The sequence below is a fragment of the Dreissena polymorpha genome, chromosome 8, assembly GCF_020536995.1.
Source record: "Dreissena polymorpha isolate Duluth1 chromosome 8, UMN_Dpol_1.0, whole genome shotgun sequence".
NCBI classification, from domain to species: Eukaryota; Metazoa; Mollusca; class Bivalvia; order Myida; family Dreissenidae; genus Dreissena; species Dreissena polymorpha.
The window spans coordinates 47,066,022-47,080,539 of record NC_068362.1 but is presented as its reverse complement, the minus strand read 5'-3'; the positions used below and the strand labels follow the sequence as shown (position 1 = coordinate 47,080,539).

At 38.3% G+C, this 14,518-nt stretch overlaps 1 protein-coding gene across 1 annotated transcript; it reads right to left on the bottom strand.

Moving 5' to 3' along the window:
* Positions 1–2,204: 2,204 nt before the first annotated feature.
* On the bottom strand, positions 2,205–13,227 carry LOC127842138 (uncharacterized). The gene is made up of 5 exons (XM_052371480.1): positions 13,011–13,227; positions 10,840–11,014; positions 7,955–8,028; positions 5,544–5,688; positions 2,205–4,532 (listed from the first exon to the last, which is right to left on the bottom strand). The coding sequence occupies exons 1-5, from the start codon at positions 13,032–13,034 to the stop codon at positions 4,132–4,134; spliced, it is 819 nt and encodes a 272-aa protein (XP_052227440.1). The 5' UTR covers positions 13,035–13,227; the 3' UTR covers positions 2,205–4,131.
* Between the last annotated feature and the right edge of the window lie 1,291 nt (positions 13,228–14,518).

Here is a 14,518-nt window from a genome sequence, read left to right as displayed (position 1 = left end):
GGGGCGTTGCCGTAGCTCTGCCGGGGTGTGTTTGGGCCCCGGTGGAGCTAAGGTGCCGTCCCGGTTGTTCCCGGTACAGTCCCGGTTGTTCCAGGTGCCACGCAGGTCGTTGCCGGTCCTTCCCGGTGACTCCCGGTTCATCCCGGAGGTATTAAACATTTTAATACTTTCCCGGTGGAGCCCCGGTCGTCCACGGTTCATCCCGGTGGAGCACCGGTTCATCCCGGTAGGGCCCCGGTTCATCCCGGTAGATGCCTGATCACGCACTGGGGCTCCGCCGGCATCATAGTGAGACTGGGCCTTAACCGCATTGTAACACGAGGTAAATTTACCGGCCGTCATGTACGCAGTTAACAATAACCTGTGACAGAAACCCACTGCCACACCTTTACAACAATATATTGATTATGCAATTGCGGATTTGTGCCATTGGGGTCCTACTTTCCACACCTTACGGCTGTTACAGGTGTGGATTTTACAGGTACAATCATGTATACGAACATGAACTTCACCTCAAAATTAGTTGACGATAACCGATTTTCAAGAAAATCGCTTTGATATATACAATGTAAAAATCAAAATCCGTATGAGATAAATAATGATCGAAGTTGGGACATGGGATTTACTTTGACATAAGCAGAGTTTCGAGATAAGCGAGTTGGGGATAACGAGAATCGAATGTCATTTGTTAAAGAGTACCGTATGCTGAAAACCTATCGTCGGTCTCTATCAAAATGAACGTATAAGGGATTGTCACAAGGGGAAGATGCGTCATTTTTATTGAGACCGACGACATTAGGTTCTCGACTCTCAACTGTCATCTTATATATGGATTTTCGATTTTAATCGTTTCCTTTGGCCTAGTCGTGAATGTAATTATATCATAATAATGTGCATTACCATGTCGACTGTGCGCTTCGGATCATGTTGTGCCGTTGTTACTACCTCTGTCTCAAAGGAAATATCCAGCCATTCCATGACTCTGTATTATTTTTTTTTTCTTTATTTTGCCTTTGAGAGATAACCAATACGTCTTCTGTGAGAAACGCATGCACGCTAAAGCGTTGTCGTAGCGAGGCATATACGTATACTGTCAGAGACATGATCATGCCTTATAATAATATTTAGCCTTTATTTCTGATAACTGGGTCACCCTACACATTTCTAAACACACCAGTGGCTTAACAATACATAGATCAATATGGAAATTGTAAAATTGTGTCAATTAAACACAGTTGTAAACCTTAATTGCATTTTTTAAAGTGAAACTTGACTTCGGTTTGATAAATCAGCGGTATATTTCATGTTTAACCGCATAAACCAGACACATCTTGGATTATAATTTGATGTAACAGACCTATGAAATGACATTGTGCTTAAATTCAGAGTTTTGCTATTACAAAATCATAATCTTACATGTTTTAAATACAATGTTCGACTAATCCGTTCTCGATGTCATGTGTATTTAAACAATGTTTTCGTAGTAAAACATATACTCGACGTCGTAGCGAAACGGACTACGCTTTGACCTCGTCAGCCCCCAGTGGTTACTTCTCCCATGCGTTGCAGGATGTAAAATTACTTGTTCACCTATGTGAGACAAGTTGACGCACGCGATACTTTAAGGTCAACATGCATGAATTTTGTTTTCAAAGTAGTGCTTTTTCCACTTCATAACTTGAACATGTATTGGTGGATTTTGTTTTTACCTTGAAGGTCATATTCGATGATCAAGTCAAAATGGAGCATGAATCAAGCCTCGTTCTTGGAAAACTGGGCTACATGAATGTGCGTAGTATCATCCCAGAATAGCCAGAGCAGTCTGCACAAGCTAATCAGGGGCGACACTTTCCGCCAAAAGTTGATTTTCGTTGACAAGAGACTTCCTTCAAACGAAAAATTATATAAAAGCGAAGAGTTTCGTCCCTGATAAGCATCTGTGGATTTTAAAGGCTAATCTGGGACGAGATTTTACGCATATGCATTAAGCCAAGTTTTCACAGAACGAGGTTCAATAGTGAATGCGTTAGGTGCTAAAGCCATATGAAGAGGCATAAATCTCTGTCACGCATGCGCCCACTGCCAGGTTAGATAGGAGACAATGGCGTGCAAATATATCACGTATGAGTGATGGCACGAAAGTGCAGTCAAATAAGCACATGTCGGAGAAACAAATGTATTCCGAGACCGAATGTAGATCTACGACACTTTTCTTTCATTTATTTTAAGCATTTCAATTCTCTTTTGCAGTAAAATGAACACGTTTACACATGTATATAAGCAGCAGAAGTAAACATAAAATCAAAAACGGAAACAAGCACATAAGATTATGCCATGGGCAAAATTGTAACATTTATATATTAACCACGAGCACCCATGAACCAACTACAAATTGATCTAATACCTTGTTAAAATGAGAACACATATGTAAGATAATAAACACAGACAATTCTTCACACAATTGCATGTATATTATAATACGCCTTCTTCTGTACAAAATGCACGAATAGCGGAATGCCCCCAATTTGCAACGACTCATTGGCGTTCGTTTTTGTCATTTAAAAGATAATTCGGAACTCACTTAATATGAGATAAGCGCGGAACAATTGCGACCCGCTGCTTTTCGTGCGGATGGGTATAGCATGAAGTATACATACGGGAATGGATATTTGTATTTAGAGATCGAGAATGCGGGAGTTTTAGATGTCGTTAAAGCCAAACAATGTCTAACGTGGACTAGTGGTGGGCAGTAAGACGACAGATGTGTGTTTGAGACTGATTTGTGTGGTCAACCCGGGACCAGGGCGAAATACAGCCGATTCCCAACCTGAACGACCCACTATACAGATGACGTCTTCTGCATCCCCTAAAGATTTCCCTTTACGAGGAAAGCCCGGATATATTCTATAGAAAGTACCGATATTTCGGATGATTGAGCCCACTTACAAACGACCTAATGGTAATACATGGTAAAATTGACGAAGAGATCATATCTCTCAATCTATCAAAACTATAAAACGATTCACAGTGCTTAACGAAAATACATCATTATGGAAAGAAATTGATCTCCTTAAGGAAAATATGGACACAATTGAACTTTTTATGTCCACCAGTATATACTGAGGGACATATTGTTTTTGCCCTGTCTGTTGGTTTGTTGGTTTGTGTCTTTGTTTGTTTGCGCCAACTTTAACATTTGCAATAACTTTTGCAATATTGAAGATAGCAACTTCATATTTGGCATACATGCGTATCTCATAAAGCTTCACATTTTGAGTGGTGAAAGACGAAGGTCAAGGTCATCCTTCAAGGTCAAAGGTCAAATATATGGGTCAAAATCGCTAATTTAATATACACTTGTAATATTGAAGATAGCAACTTGATATTTGGCATGCATGTGTATTTCACGGAGCTGCACATTTTGACTGGTGAAAGGTCAAGGTCATCCTTCAAGGTCAAAGGTTAAACATATGGGGGGACATAGTGTTTCACAAACACATCTTGTTTTCTTGTTTCCAATGAAATTATCACAATTATGTTTGGTATGTACGAGAGGAGTAAGCATTGTCAGGCTTTACAAAGACATATGTCATGATTTTAACCCATTCATGCCTAGTGGAATCTCCCATCCTTCTAAATTGGATCAATTTATTTCCAAATTTAGGGATGTCTGGTATATTTATTTCTATATTTGTAATATTTCTTAAAGAAATTTTTTTAAGCAAACAGCGCAGACCCAGATGAGACGCCGCATCATGCGGCGTCTCATCTGGGTCTACGCTTTTGATGCGGCGTCTCATCAGGGTCTACGCTGTTTGCCAAGGCCTTTTGCTAGACGTTAGGCATACAAGGGTTAAAGACTGCGTGATATTTCAATATGAGATCGCATTTCATCGATAATATGGAGGACACTTTTCTAAACTTTGCATATGTATCATAACAGGGTTCTCCTGAATGCAACATTTTATATAAGAGCAATAGGTTACTATAATTGATACATGTATATAATAATTAAACCTCGCTCTGAAAAAACGGGGCTCAATTTATGTGCGTGTCATCGCAGATTACCTTGTGCGGTCCGCTAGGCCTATATGTATACAATAAATTCAATTTAGTCATCCACACTAAAACTCACTTATTACCAAAGAAACATTTGCTCGCTTTGGAAACCTCGTTAAATTTCTTTTCGGCATCCCTTTTTATTGTATCTGTTCCTGCAGCCACAACGCGAAGTTTAGAAACGTTATCAATAAACGCCTTTGTCGCCAGCTGCATTTCAGCATTCTCCAAATCCGACTTCATTATTTCTTTTCGGAGAGTTTCCTCGTCTTGTAGTAGTATTTTCGCGTTGGTTTCCACTGTTGGAGCATGAGATAGAATGTCCCGGATGTGACGACATGCGCGGGAAAAGTGCTCCAAGGGAAGCAGACTCAGCTCTGGTTCGCCCTTGCAAAGTCTTGATACCTCTTGCTTGTCGTAAGTTACTTCAATAAACGTCTTTGACTTCCGCTCAATTGTAATTTTTGCTTTGCCTTAAAATGAAATCAATGTTTGTGTGAACAGTAAATATACAAGACATTGTACTTTTCTTACACCGAAATCTCATTTGAAAATACAAAAATTCATTTACGGAGAGTCACTATCATGATTACATGGTGTTTGAAACCAAGGATTTTTAAAGTGATACTATGGGCATTTTTCACTGTTGAATTGAGCTGATAAGAATTAACAGGTCAAAAGAGTTAGTTAAAATGTGGTTACTGACCAATTACCTGCAACTCATCTTGCTACCAGTTGTTTATTAAAATATATTTTATATACGGTATTTTACATGACTCACCCAGTCCTCTAAGCCGAAATGATCCGTAAATTAAAATTGTGTCTTTGTGTCGTATGAACGAATCTGCACTAAAACTTAATTTAGGTTCACATCGTACATGCATGATTAGTTGTCAAACTAAAGTACGGTTGGTATTCAAATGCATTTTTTTCTTTCGGGGATATTGTTTTTAGTATGTTGATGCTGCATTAACAAATATAAGTGTATATGAAGTGAAAACACCAAAAATAAACAACGGTTGCGATAGACACCTATAAACTGTTAGATGCCCATAATATCACTTTAAATGATTGCTTTTTTTCGCTAACCAGTTCCCATACTTTCATTTTTTAATAACACAAAGTGAGCCCATCCTTTAACTTATAAGTTGAGGCTTTTTTCCATTGGTCATCTTCATTATGTGTAGGCTACAAAGTATAAAACAAGAAACACAAACAAAGAAACCAGGAAAAAACAACAACATTATTTTCCTTGGATCATAGTCGATTTAAGTCCAAACCCCAAATACTCTACATTTACCGTTTAAAGGTAGCAATTCCAGTTTTGATTACTTGTATTTTATGTTTACTCTTTTCCGTTTTCAGTAGTAAAAGTAGTGGATTATAAAAAAAATAATTGCTCTCATGATATAGATTCGAGTTTTATTGTTTAAAAGCTTAAACAAAGGCTTAGCTGCCGTCAAAGTGGCCGCAAGCGTACCTACCAATTCGTTGGACGAGAAGCTTTACACATTCCTCGAGTACCGGTATACCGGACGTGTCGGCAACGAAGAACTCCTTGAACTTGCGGATCTCCGTCTCCAGGGACCGGAAGTTGCCGACCACCTCGTTGTACAACCGCCCCACATCCTGCGTATAATAGGTGTTTTTACTATCTTCTAACCAACGGTATGCCGAATTTCAAAGACAGTTTCATGAAAACTGTTTAACTCATTAAAATAATAAAAAAAGCGCCTTATTGACGTTCAGCTGCACACAATGCACCCCATCAACATAGGCGATTTAAGTAGAAAATTGACATAATGGCAATTTGAATGAAAATTGTGGCACGAAATTTGTTCACCCTGGCTTTGATTCCACACCCAGATTACTAGTGATTTATAAAACCCATCAGTAGTGTTCAAGTAAAACCCATCACTAGTCTACTAGATAAGCAATCAGTAGTGTACCAGTATACTCATCAGTAGTGTACCAGTTAACTCATCACTAGTGTACTAGTTAACCCATCAGTAGTGTAGCAGTAAACCCATCAGTAGTGTTCAAGTTAACCCATCACTAGTGTACCAGTAAACCCATCAGTAGTGTACCAGTAAACCCATCAGTAGTGTACAAGTTAACTCATCACTAGTGTAGCAGTTAACTCATCACTAGTGTACCAGTTAACTCATCACTAGTGTACCAGTAAACCCATCAGTAGTGTACCAGTAAACCCATCAGTAGTGTACCAGTTAACTCATCAGTAGTGTAGCAGTTAACTCATCACTAGTGTACCAGTTAACTCATCACTAGTGTAGCAGTTAACTCATCACTAGTGTACCAGTTAACTCATCACTAGTGTACCAGTAAACCCATCAGTAGTGTACCAGTAAACCCATCAGTAGTGTACCAGTTAACTCATCACTAGTGTACCAGTAAACCCATCAGTAGTGTACCAGTAAACCCATCAGTAGTGTACAAGTTAACTCATCACTAGTGTACCAGTAAACCCATCAGAAGTGTACCAGTAAACCCATCAGTAGTGTACAAGTTAACTCATCACTAGTGTAGCAGTAAACCCATCAGTAGTGTACCAGTAAACCCATCAGTAGTGTACAAGTTAACTCATCACTAGTGTAGCAGTAAACCCATCAGAAGTGTACCAGTAAACTCATCAGTAGTGTACAAGTTAACTCATCACTAGTGTACCAGTAAACCCATCAGTAGTGTACCAGTAAACCCATCAGTAGTGTACAAGTTAACTCATCACTAGTGTACCAGTAAACCCATCACTAGTGTACCAGTAAACCCATCAGTAGTGTACAAGTTAACTCATCACTAGTGTACCAGTAAACCCATCAGAAGTGTACCAGTAAACCCATCAGTAGTGTACAAGTTAACTCATCACTAGTGTAGCAGTAAACCCATCAGTAGTGTACCAGTAAACCCATCAGTAGTGTACAAGTTAACTCATCACTAGTGTAGCAGTAAACCCATCAGAAGTGTACCAGTAAACTCATCAGTAGTGTACAAGTTAACTCATCACTAGTGTAGCAGTAAACCCATCAGAAGTGTACCAGTTAACTCATCACTAGTGTAGCAGTAAACCCATCACTAGTGTACTAGTTAACCCATCAGTAGTGTACAAGTTAACTCATCACTAGTGTAGCAGTAAACCCATCAGTAGTGTACCAGTAAACCCATCAGTAGTGTACCAGTTAACTCATCACTAGTGTACCAGTAAACCCATCACTAGTGTACCAGTAAACCCATCAGTAGTGTACCAGTAAACCCATCAGTAGTGTACCAGTAAACCCATCAGTAGTGTACCAGTAAACCCATCAGTAGTGTACAAGTTAACTCATCACTAGTGTACCAGTAAACCCATCAGAAGTGTACCAGTAAACCCATCAGTAGTGTACAAGTTAACTCATCAGTAGTGTACAAGTTAACTCATCAGTAGTGTACCAGTTAACTCATCAGTAGTGTACCAGTAAACCCATCAGTAGTGTACCAGTAAACTCATCAGAAGTGTACCAGTTAACTCATCACTAGTGTACCAGTTAACTCATCACTAGTGTACCAGTAAACCCATCAGTAGTGTACCAGTAAACCCAATAGTAGTGTACCAGTAAACCCATCAGTAGTGTACCAGTAAACTCATCAGTAGTGTACCAGTTAACTCATCAGTAGTGTAACAGTTAATCCATCAGTGGTGTAATAGTTAACCCATCAGTAGTGTAACAGTTAACCCATCAGTAGTGTTACAGTTAACCCGTAAGTAGTTTAACAGTTAACCCATCAATAGTGTACTAGTTAACCCATCAGTAGTGTACTTGTTAACTCATATTGAGATGCTTTTATCGAAAAGCTATTAAATATCAACAAAACGAGAAGTTAATTCACGTGGGCGGCTTACTTGGAAAGTCTTATCCAGTACCGGAAGTGGAATCTTCTGTAGTTGAACCGTGGATATCAGTTTAATGGAGGTCTCTGGAATGTTATCCATTAATGTCGGTTAGTAGAAGTCTGATAACATCGAAAAAAGATAACATCACATAGTGATAATTAAGTGTGGTACATACGTGCACTTATTACAAATATTATATCTCTTATTTCCGTATCTCATTTGTGCGTGGCTTAAAATCAGGTACACATGCACGCGCGATATTATTGGGACGTTGAAGGAAATCTTGTTTTTACATAAAACGTGTCGCCTAAAAAAGTGAATGACCCAAAATTGCATCAAGTAACTTCATAGACGGTGTATTAGCGTTTCAAGGTTTTCTTATACTTTGTATCCTGTTGATATTCTAGAATAGCAGAAACAAAACCCATTTTAAGAGGCTTTTACCTGTTGATGTGTCCTACTTTATTTCAGAATTATGTATGTTTAGGCAATTTTAAATCTAATAATTAAAACAACCATGACGCAAGTTTTATAACAACACCTATGAATTGTATCACGTGTTTATGCTATTAATGATGAACGTTTCTGGCGTCTGAATTTAGTTCAGCCAACCAGTCTAGATTTGTATATAAATGTGTTTGTAAGCTGGCACAATTACTGAGTCAGATATTACATTAACTGCAGGACAGAAACTTTAGCCGTAAGTATTTGTCCACAAAGCTATTTTTACACATTAATAGTTTACAATAAATACATCTCTATATATATGCACACAAATTACGTTCGCATACATGCACATTTTACGCATACCGACATAAATTTACTGTCAGTATATATTTGAAAAACATGTTTACCCTCTGTGGATAAAAAGCCATCTTTCGTAATCAACAAACGCCACATATAAAATGCAGCTTGTCTTGTCCAAAATATCAACTGGAACCTCAAACTGGTGCGGAACCATCCACAATTAGGAATCTCCAACATACTTGTTTCACTCTGTAGCCAAGTTCAGTCAGGCAAAATCACCGTGAACAATATCCCGCGACAGTATGAAGACCATGCGGAAGCGGGAAGCAGCACAGTTGGGAGCCAACGAAAATATCCTCTAGCAGGTGTACAAAGGTACAGTAAGGTATTATCTGGGGCAAGGCTCCAACTTCTGGAAGACGGCTGCCCAGTCCCACCAGAATACCCTAGATCAGTACCGGTGCAGTGAGATCCACGCAATTCTTGAAAAAAAAAATGCTCTCAGAGGATTATCTGATGCACAACCGAGTCAACTGCCTCGGAGTAAGGAGATGGACAAGATCTAGTTGTGTCCGAGAAACCAAAGCAATTATAAGGAAGCGTCGGGACCAGCTACCAGCAGAAGTAAGGCACATTAGCTCCTCCGGCAATCTCCTCGACCCGGGTAAATTCCCAGACAAACATTTAGTAACACAAAACGATTAGCAGAAAGTCGCGAGTATAGAATCCCTGACTACTGCAATGATTGAAGAAAGATACCTTCAGGAAGAATGGATAACGGCATACACAGATGTGTCAGCAATATAGGTAGCCTACATAGGGAGGTATGGGGCGTTCGTTAGTACCAAGATGAACTGTTACAGACAAACGCAATACCAAATAGCTTTCACTGCACAAACAATGAGCTATGTTGAAAGCATTGAACTATGCTGCCAACACCATCAGCGGCGAAGTTGTCCAGGACTGCAAGATAGTCTTTCTGACTCGTGTGTTCGAGCCAGTCTTTCTTAGATGTTCGTTTGGGCCATGAAAGTTTTAACAAACTGACCGGCCTCACAAAAGCACTACAGAACATTTTGTGCTTATGAATTGTACTCCAGAGGAGCCACATGCCACTGCCGAGTACACGGAGATGAAGCAGACATAAAAGCAAAGGTGGAAGCGGAAGAAGGCCAAGCGGGCAACTGAGTCAGTCCAGAAGAATTGAACACGTTTTTCAAGTGTCCCTTCGGTACTTAACAGCCAAAGGACAGCTAGCATCACATTTTAAGACTAGAACAGGTGATCATTTTCTTCACATTTTGAACATGACACAATCGAGCAACCTACCATATTCACAAGAGATTGCACCATGGGCCATCACAAAAATGCCGCTGTAAAGAAGCCAACAAAAAACCCGCGAAAATCCTCCATAAATGCAAGGACCACCAAACATCAAGAGAAGGTGTATGGATCGAACCTGTGAGATTGCAAAACAAGCTGCAAATACAAGCGGAGGGTCTACGGACGACTAACGTCTTCATCTTTTCTCTATACTTCGAATGTAGCGGCAATCGAAAAGAAGCCAACACTATAATTAAAAATAACATTCTGCCGTTTATGGACTCGTATTCAACAAACGGCATCATGTTAAGAAAATCATTGGGATCTTACCTTATGAGGTATAACAATAGGAAATGTATAACTAAAAACTATAAAAAATGAACACTATTTCTGCACCATTTAAACATAATAAATGACCCCGTACACGTAGGCCTATATATAAGCCTTTGGGAAAAAAAATTTGCATGTGCGCATATTTTGTACATTGTAGGTATACCAACTTACCTTTGGCAAAATGGTGAGTGACTGACATTTGATTATGCAATCCTTGCCGGCTCAGCAAAACGGGTTGTGTACATCAATTCATTTTGCAACTTTATTTTGTATTCCTTTATAACCATTGTTGAGTGCAAACCATATATAAATGATAAATGAATAAAACATGATATTGATTTGCATTAAAAAGAAATGAAAAAAAACACAACAACACTAAAATCCTTTCAGATCTTGACGGATGTTTTATTTGTGATGATTTTGATCACTGTTGGTGTATATATAATGTAACCAATGAAAGAATGCTTTAATATATGTAATACTTCACTTACCAAACTCGTGCTCCCGTGATGGTTTCTGGAGACGAGCGGACATGTACGACGGCTCTGTCCCGCGATTTTGCGGTACCAACTGCGGTTGGATCTCAACAGTGTTCGCTACTGGCTGCGACAAGGTACCAGTCCGAGCCCCCACCGGTCTGGTCCCGAGCAAAGGGTCAGCCTCCTCCTAGAAAATATACAAATACGTGTCATGAAACTCCAGACACAGTATGACGACAGTAATCTTCAATACTGACATACTACATCGCATAATTTGTATTAACATGCATATATCACAGACTACCCTGTTTCCCGTGTACCGGTAATACAACAATTAAAAATATTATAATATTGAATACATTTCTGATAACATTTTGAGAATGTTTGTTTGCTATTTCTCATTAGGTGAAGAATCGCATGGTGACATGGGTAAGCAATGTCTAATGATGTTTAATTGCAGTAACGAATTCGGTATTGTGTAAGACATCGCATACATAATGTTGAACTTAATAACATGTGGAATGAATGACAAACCGTTTAGGACCCTAGCTGACACCAAAGCTTACCGTTACTGAAAATTGTCCTCGTCTTTCTCACAAACTTAGCAATCGATGAAAGTTCAGAAACTCTGTTAGAAGAACGCGCAATGTCCGCGATTTTTCTCGATATGTGTTAAAACCATCTACGCAAATAAAATTCGTTTTACTAGTTAAATGCGTTTGTATGTTTTCTTTTTCTTTTAAGAAACACGAGTATACAGTGAGTTAACTGTAACAAATCATATCAGTTATCCAATGTTGCCATCTGTGCCACATACCACGCATGCGATCATTATGTATGTCGCGTTCTGATAAAACTGGGCATAATGCATGTGCGTAAAGTGTCGTCGTAGATTAGCCTGTGCAGTCTGCACAGGCTAATCAGGGACGACACTTTACGCCTAAATTGGATATTTGCTAGGAAGAGACTTCATTTAAACGAAAAAAAGCGGAAAGTGTCGTCCCTGATTAGCCTGTGCGGACTGCACAGGCTAATATAGGACGACACTTTTCGAAAAGGCATTAAGCCCAGTTTTCTCAGAACAAGGCTCATTTATGCTGTTTGATAATCGGACAGTGCATCATTCAATAACAAAAGTCTAGATTGTAATTCATTTGTGTGGCAAAATGCACTTATGATTGATATGTGAATGTCGTGGGAATTTAGTTCATCTATGTGTTTATGTTGCAACACAACCTATTTATGCATATGCTGTGACAACATCTGATTATGAAATTGAACAGAATATGTTGTGACCAAATCCTATTAAGCAATGCGCCTTTTGTAACAAAACCAAACTATTTAATGTATAATTTTCGACAAACTCCGATTATGCAATGAGAACAGAATATGTTGTGACCAAATCCTATTAAGCAATATGTATTTTGTTACTAAACCTACATATGCAATGTATATATGTGCTGACAAAATCGGATTATGCATTGCGTATGATGTCAACAATCCACGTATGCAATTCGTTAGCTGTATCAAAATAGCATGTGAATGTGGTCTGACGAAATCTTGTTTTGCCACGTGAAAGTTATAGAAAAACAATTTATCCGGTAAATTAATATGTTTTCAGTTCATATAATGTCCCATTGGAATGAAATACCGGGTAATACATTTGCGTGAAACAAGCAATGAAGTACCTTCCTGACAAAATTTGATAAATTTGTGTAATATCAAATGTGTTTGTTTCGATATTGTTAGTCATATAACTACATGTACCGGTACATTCAACCACATAAACAGATCAGGAGCTGGCATGGACGTTGTATTGTTCAAATGTTCACTTTATATATGCAAAATTTAAAGACAAAAGGAACACAACACCTTTAATTACTTCCTCATAAATGACTCAGTACATTATCGATTTGCAGAGCAAATATCATATGTCGAATACAGTATAGCGCAGCAGCTTTAAATCACGTGTATTACTTATCGAGCACTACGGTGAATATGTTAAACCAACTCTTATTATCATAGTTCAATATGCAACCGTTAATTTAGCAATACACAATATGTGCGATACAAAAAGAGCGAACATTTCATTTTCTGGTTTTTAATTAAATAGAAATTAATCTTAAAATTATTAAGACTGCAAGTGGATATACAGCTCTAAGGATGAAAAAAAGATATCCTACCTCATTGCCACAACAGTTACCCATGTATCTGTTAAAGTTAAGTCAATTTATATAAAATACATGCATTCACTAATCATAAATGTTCAAATATATCGTTCACATCCTGTGATAGCATTCCGTTATCAATGCTGAGATACCCTTATTCACTCGAGCATATATCTGGTATTTCAGTAAACAATTCAACAGCATGTGACTGCTTAGTTGCCCTAATTCAAAATCGAAAGTAGTTATACATTGACGAGCGGTTATTTTAGGTAACGTTCCATGTTACTTTTAGCGCATGTAAAATGTATTTTGCATGGAGTAAAGAACTTACGTTAAAACATACATACATGTAAATTATTAAAGATAGTTTTGTTAAATTAGTTTTTATATGTTTATAATGTAAACATTTCATAGCTCGAGACAGCCTTAAAGGGAAACATGTAACGATTTTCTACCCTGCATTATGCCAGTAATTATATCGGTTGTAAGTTTTGTTTTTATTTTCTCCTCATTCAAATTATATTAAGTATCAGGAGCTGAGTGAACGTTTTTACACTTAAAAGGACCAACGAATTGTTTAATTAGAATGACCATTTGTCTTAAGGTACAGCGGTTGTGACGCAGCGGGGTAATTTTGAGCGTGTACCTGACGTGTCAAGTTCTCTGTTCGGTCTCACTCCGCGTGCTCTGCTCCTTTATCACGCGCGTCCGTCAACGAGGCGACGCCCGAAAAGACATCCCAGAACTGTCACGGTACTGAGGAACAATTATGCAGAGTTCATAGGGCTTACCTGACAATTAAAGGGGCCTTTTCACAGATTTTGGCATATTTTTAAGTTTGTCATGAAATGCTTTATATTGATAAATGTAAACATTGGATCTTAAAAGCTCCAGTTAAAAATCAAGAATAAAATTTAAAAAAGGAAAAAAGTAGCCGGTACCAGGGCTCGAACCAGTGACCCCCGGAGTCCCGGAGTTAGTCTGAAGTAAAAACGCATAAGCCCTCTCGGCTATTCCGCCGAGTATACACAGTTAATGTATTTTATACCTTATATAAGCAATCTTCGTAGTTTCGTAAATTTAAACGACAACAACAGAACTCTCCCAATTATTCAATCGTTTCGCGTTGCAACGCTTTATAATTTTTAGGTTTTCAAATCGTCAAAAGATACATATAATGGCTTTATTGGACTATGGTTAATGTTCAGTAATACTGTTTCCTCACTAATATCAATACTAAAACGAAAATTTGCGAATCTGAAACAACTTTTTTCAATTTTTTCAATTTATCAAACCGTGAAAAGATCCCTTTAATGTAGCGACAAGTATTTCTACAAATGAACTGCGACGCGCCAATCCTATGATTTTGTATTCATACTACAATTTAGGAAAAACTGTTACTAAAAATAAAATGTTTATGCATTTCTAATACCAATTAATGTATACGGCAGTGATGAAGCTGCTGCTGTTGTTGCTGTTGTTGTTGCTACAGCTGCTGGCGCTGATCATTTTAAGGTTTATTA

Excerpts from the sequence above, each read along its gene's own strand:
- LOC127842138 (XM_052371480.1), bottom strand. The coding sequence starts at position 13,034 with ATGGGTAACTGTTGTGGCAATGAG. Across the intron at positions 11,015-13,010 it reads GTAACTGTTGTGGCAATGAG|GAGGAGGCTGACCCTTTGCT; the intron begins GTAGGATATCTT and ends TATATTTTCTAG. Across the intron at positions 8,029-10,839 it reads ATCACGGGAGCACGAGTTTG|AGACCTCCATTAAACTGATA; the intron begins GTAAGTGAAGTA and ends ATAACATTCCAG.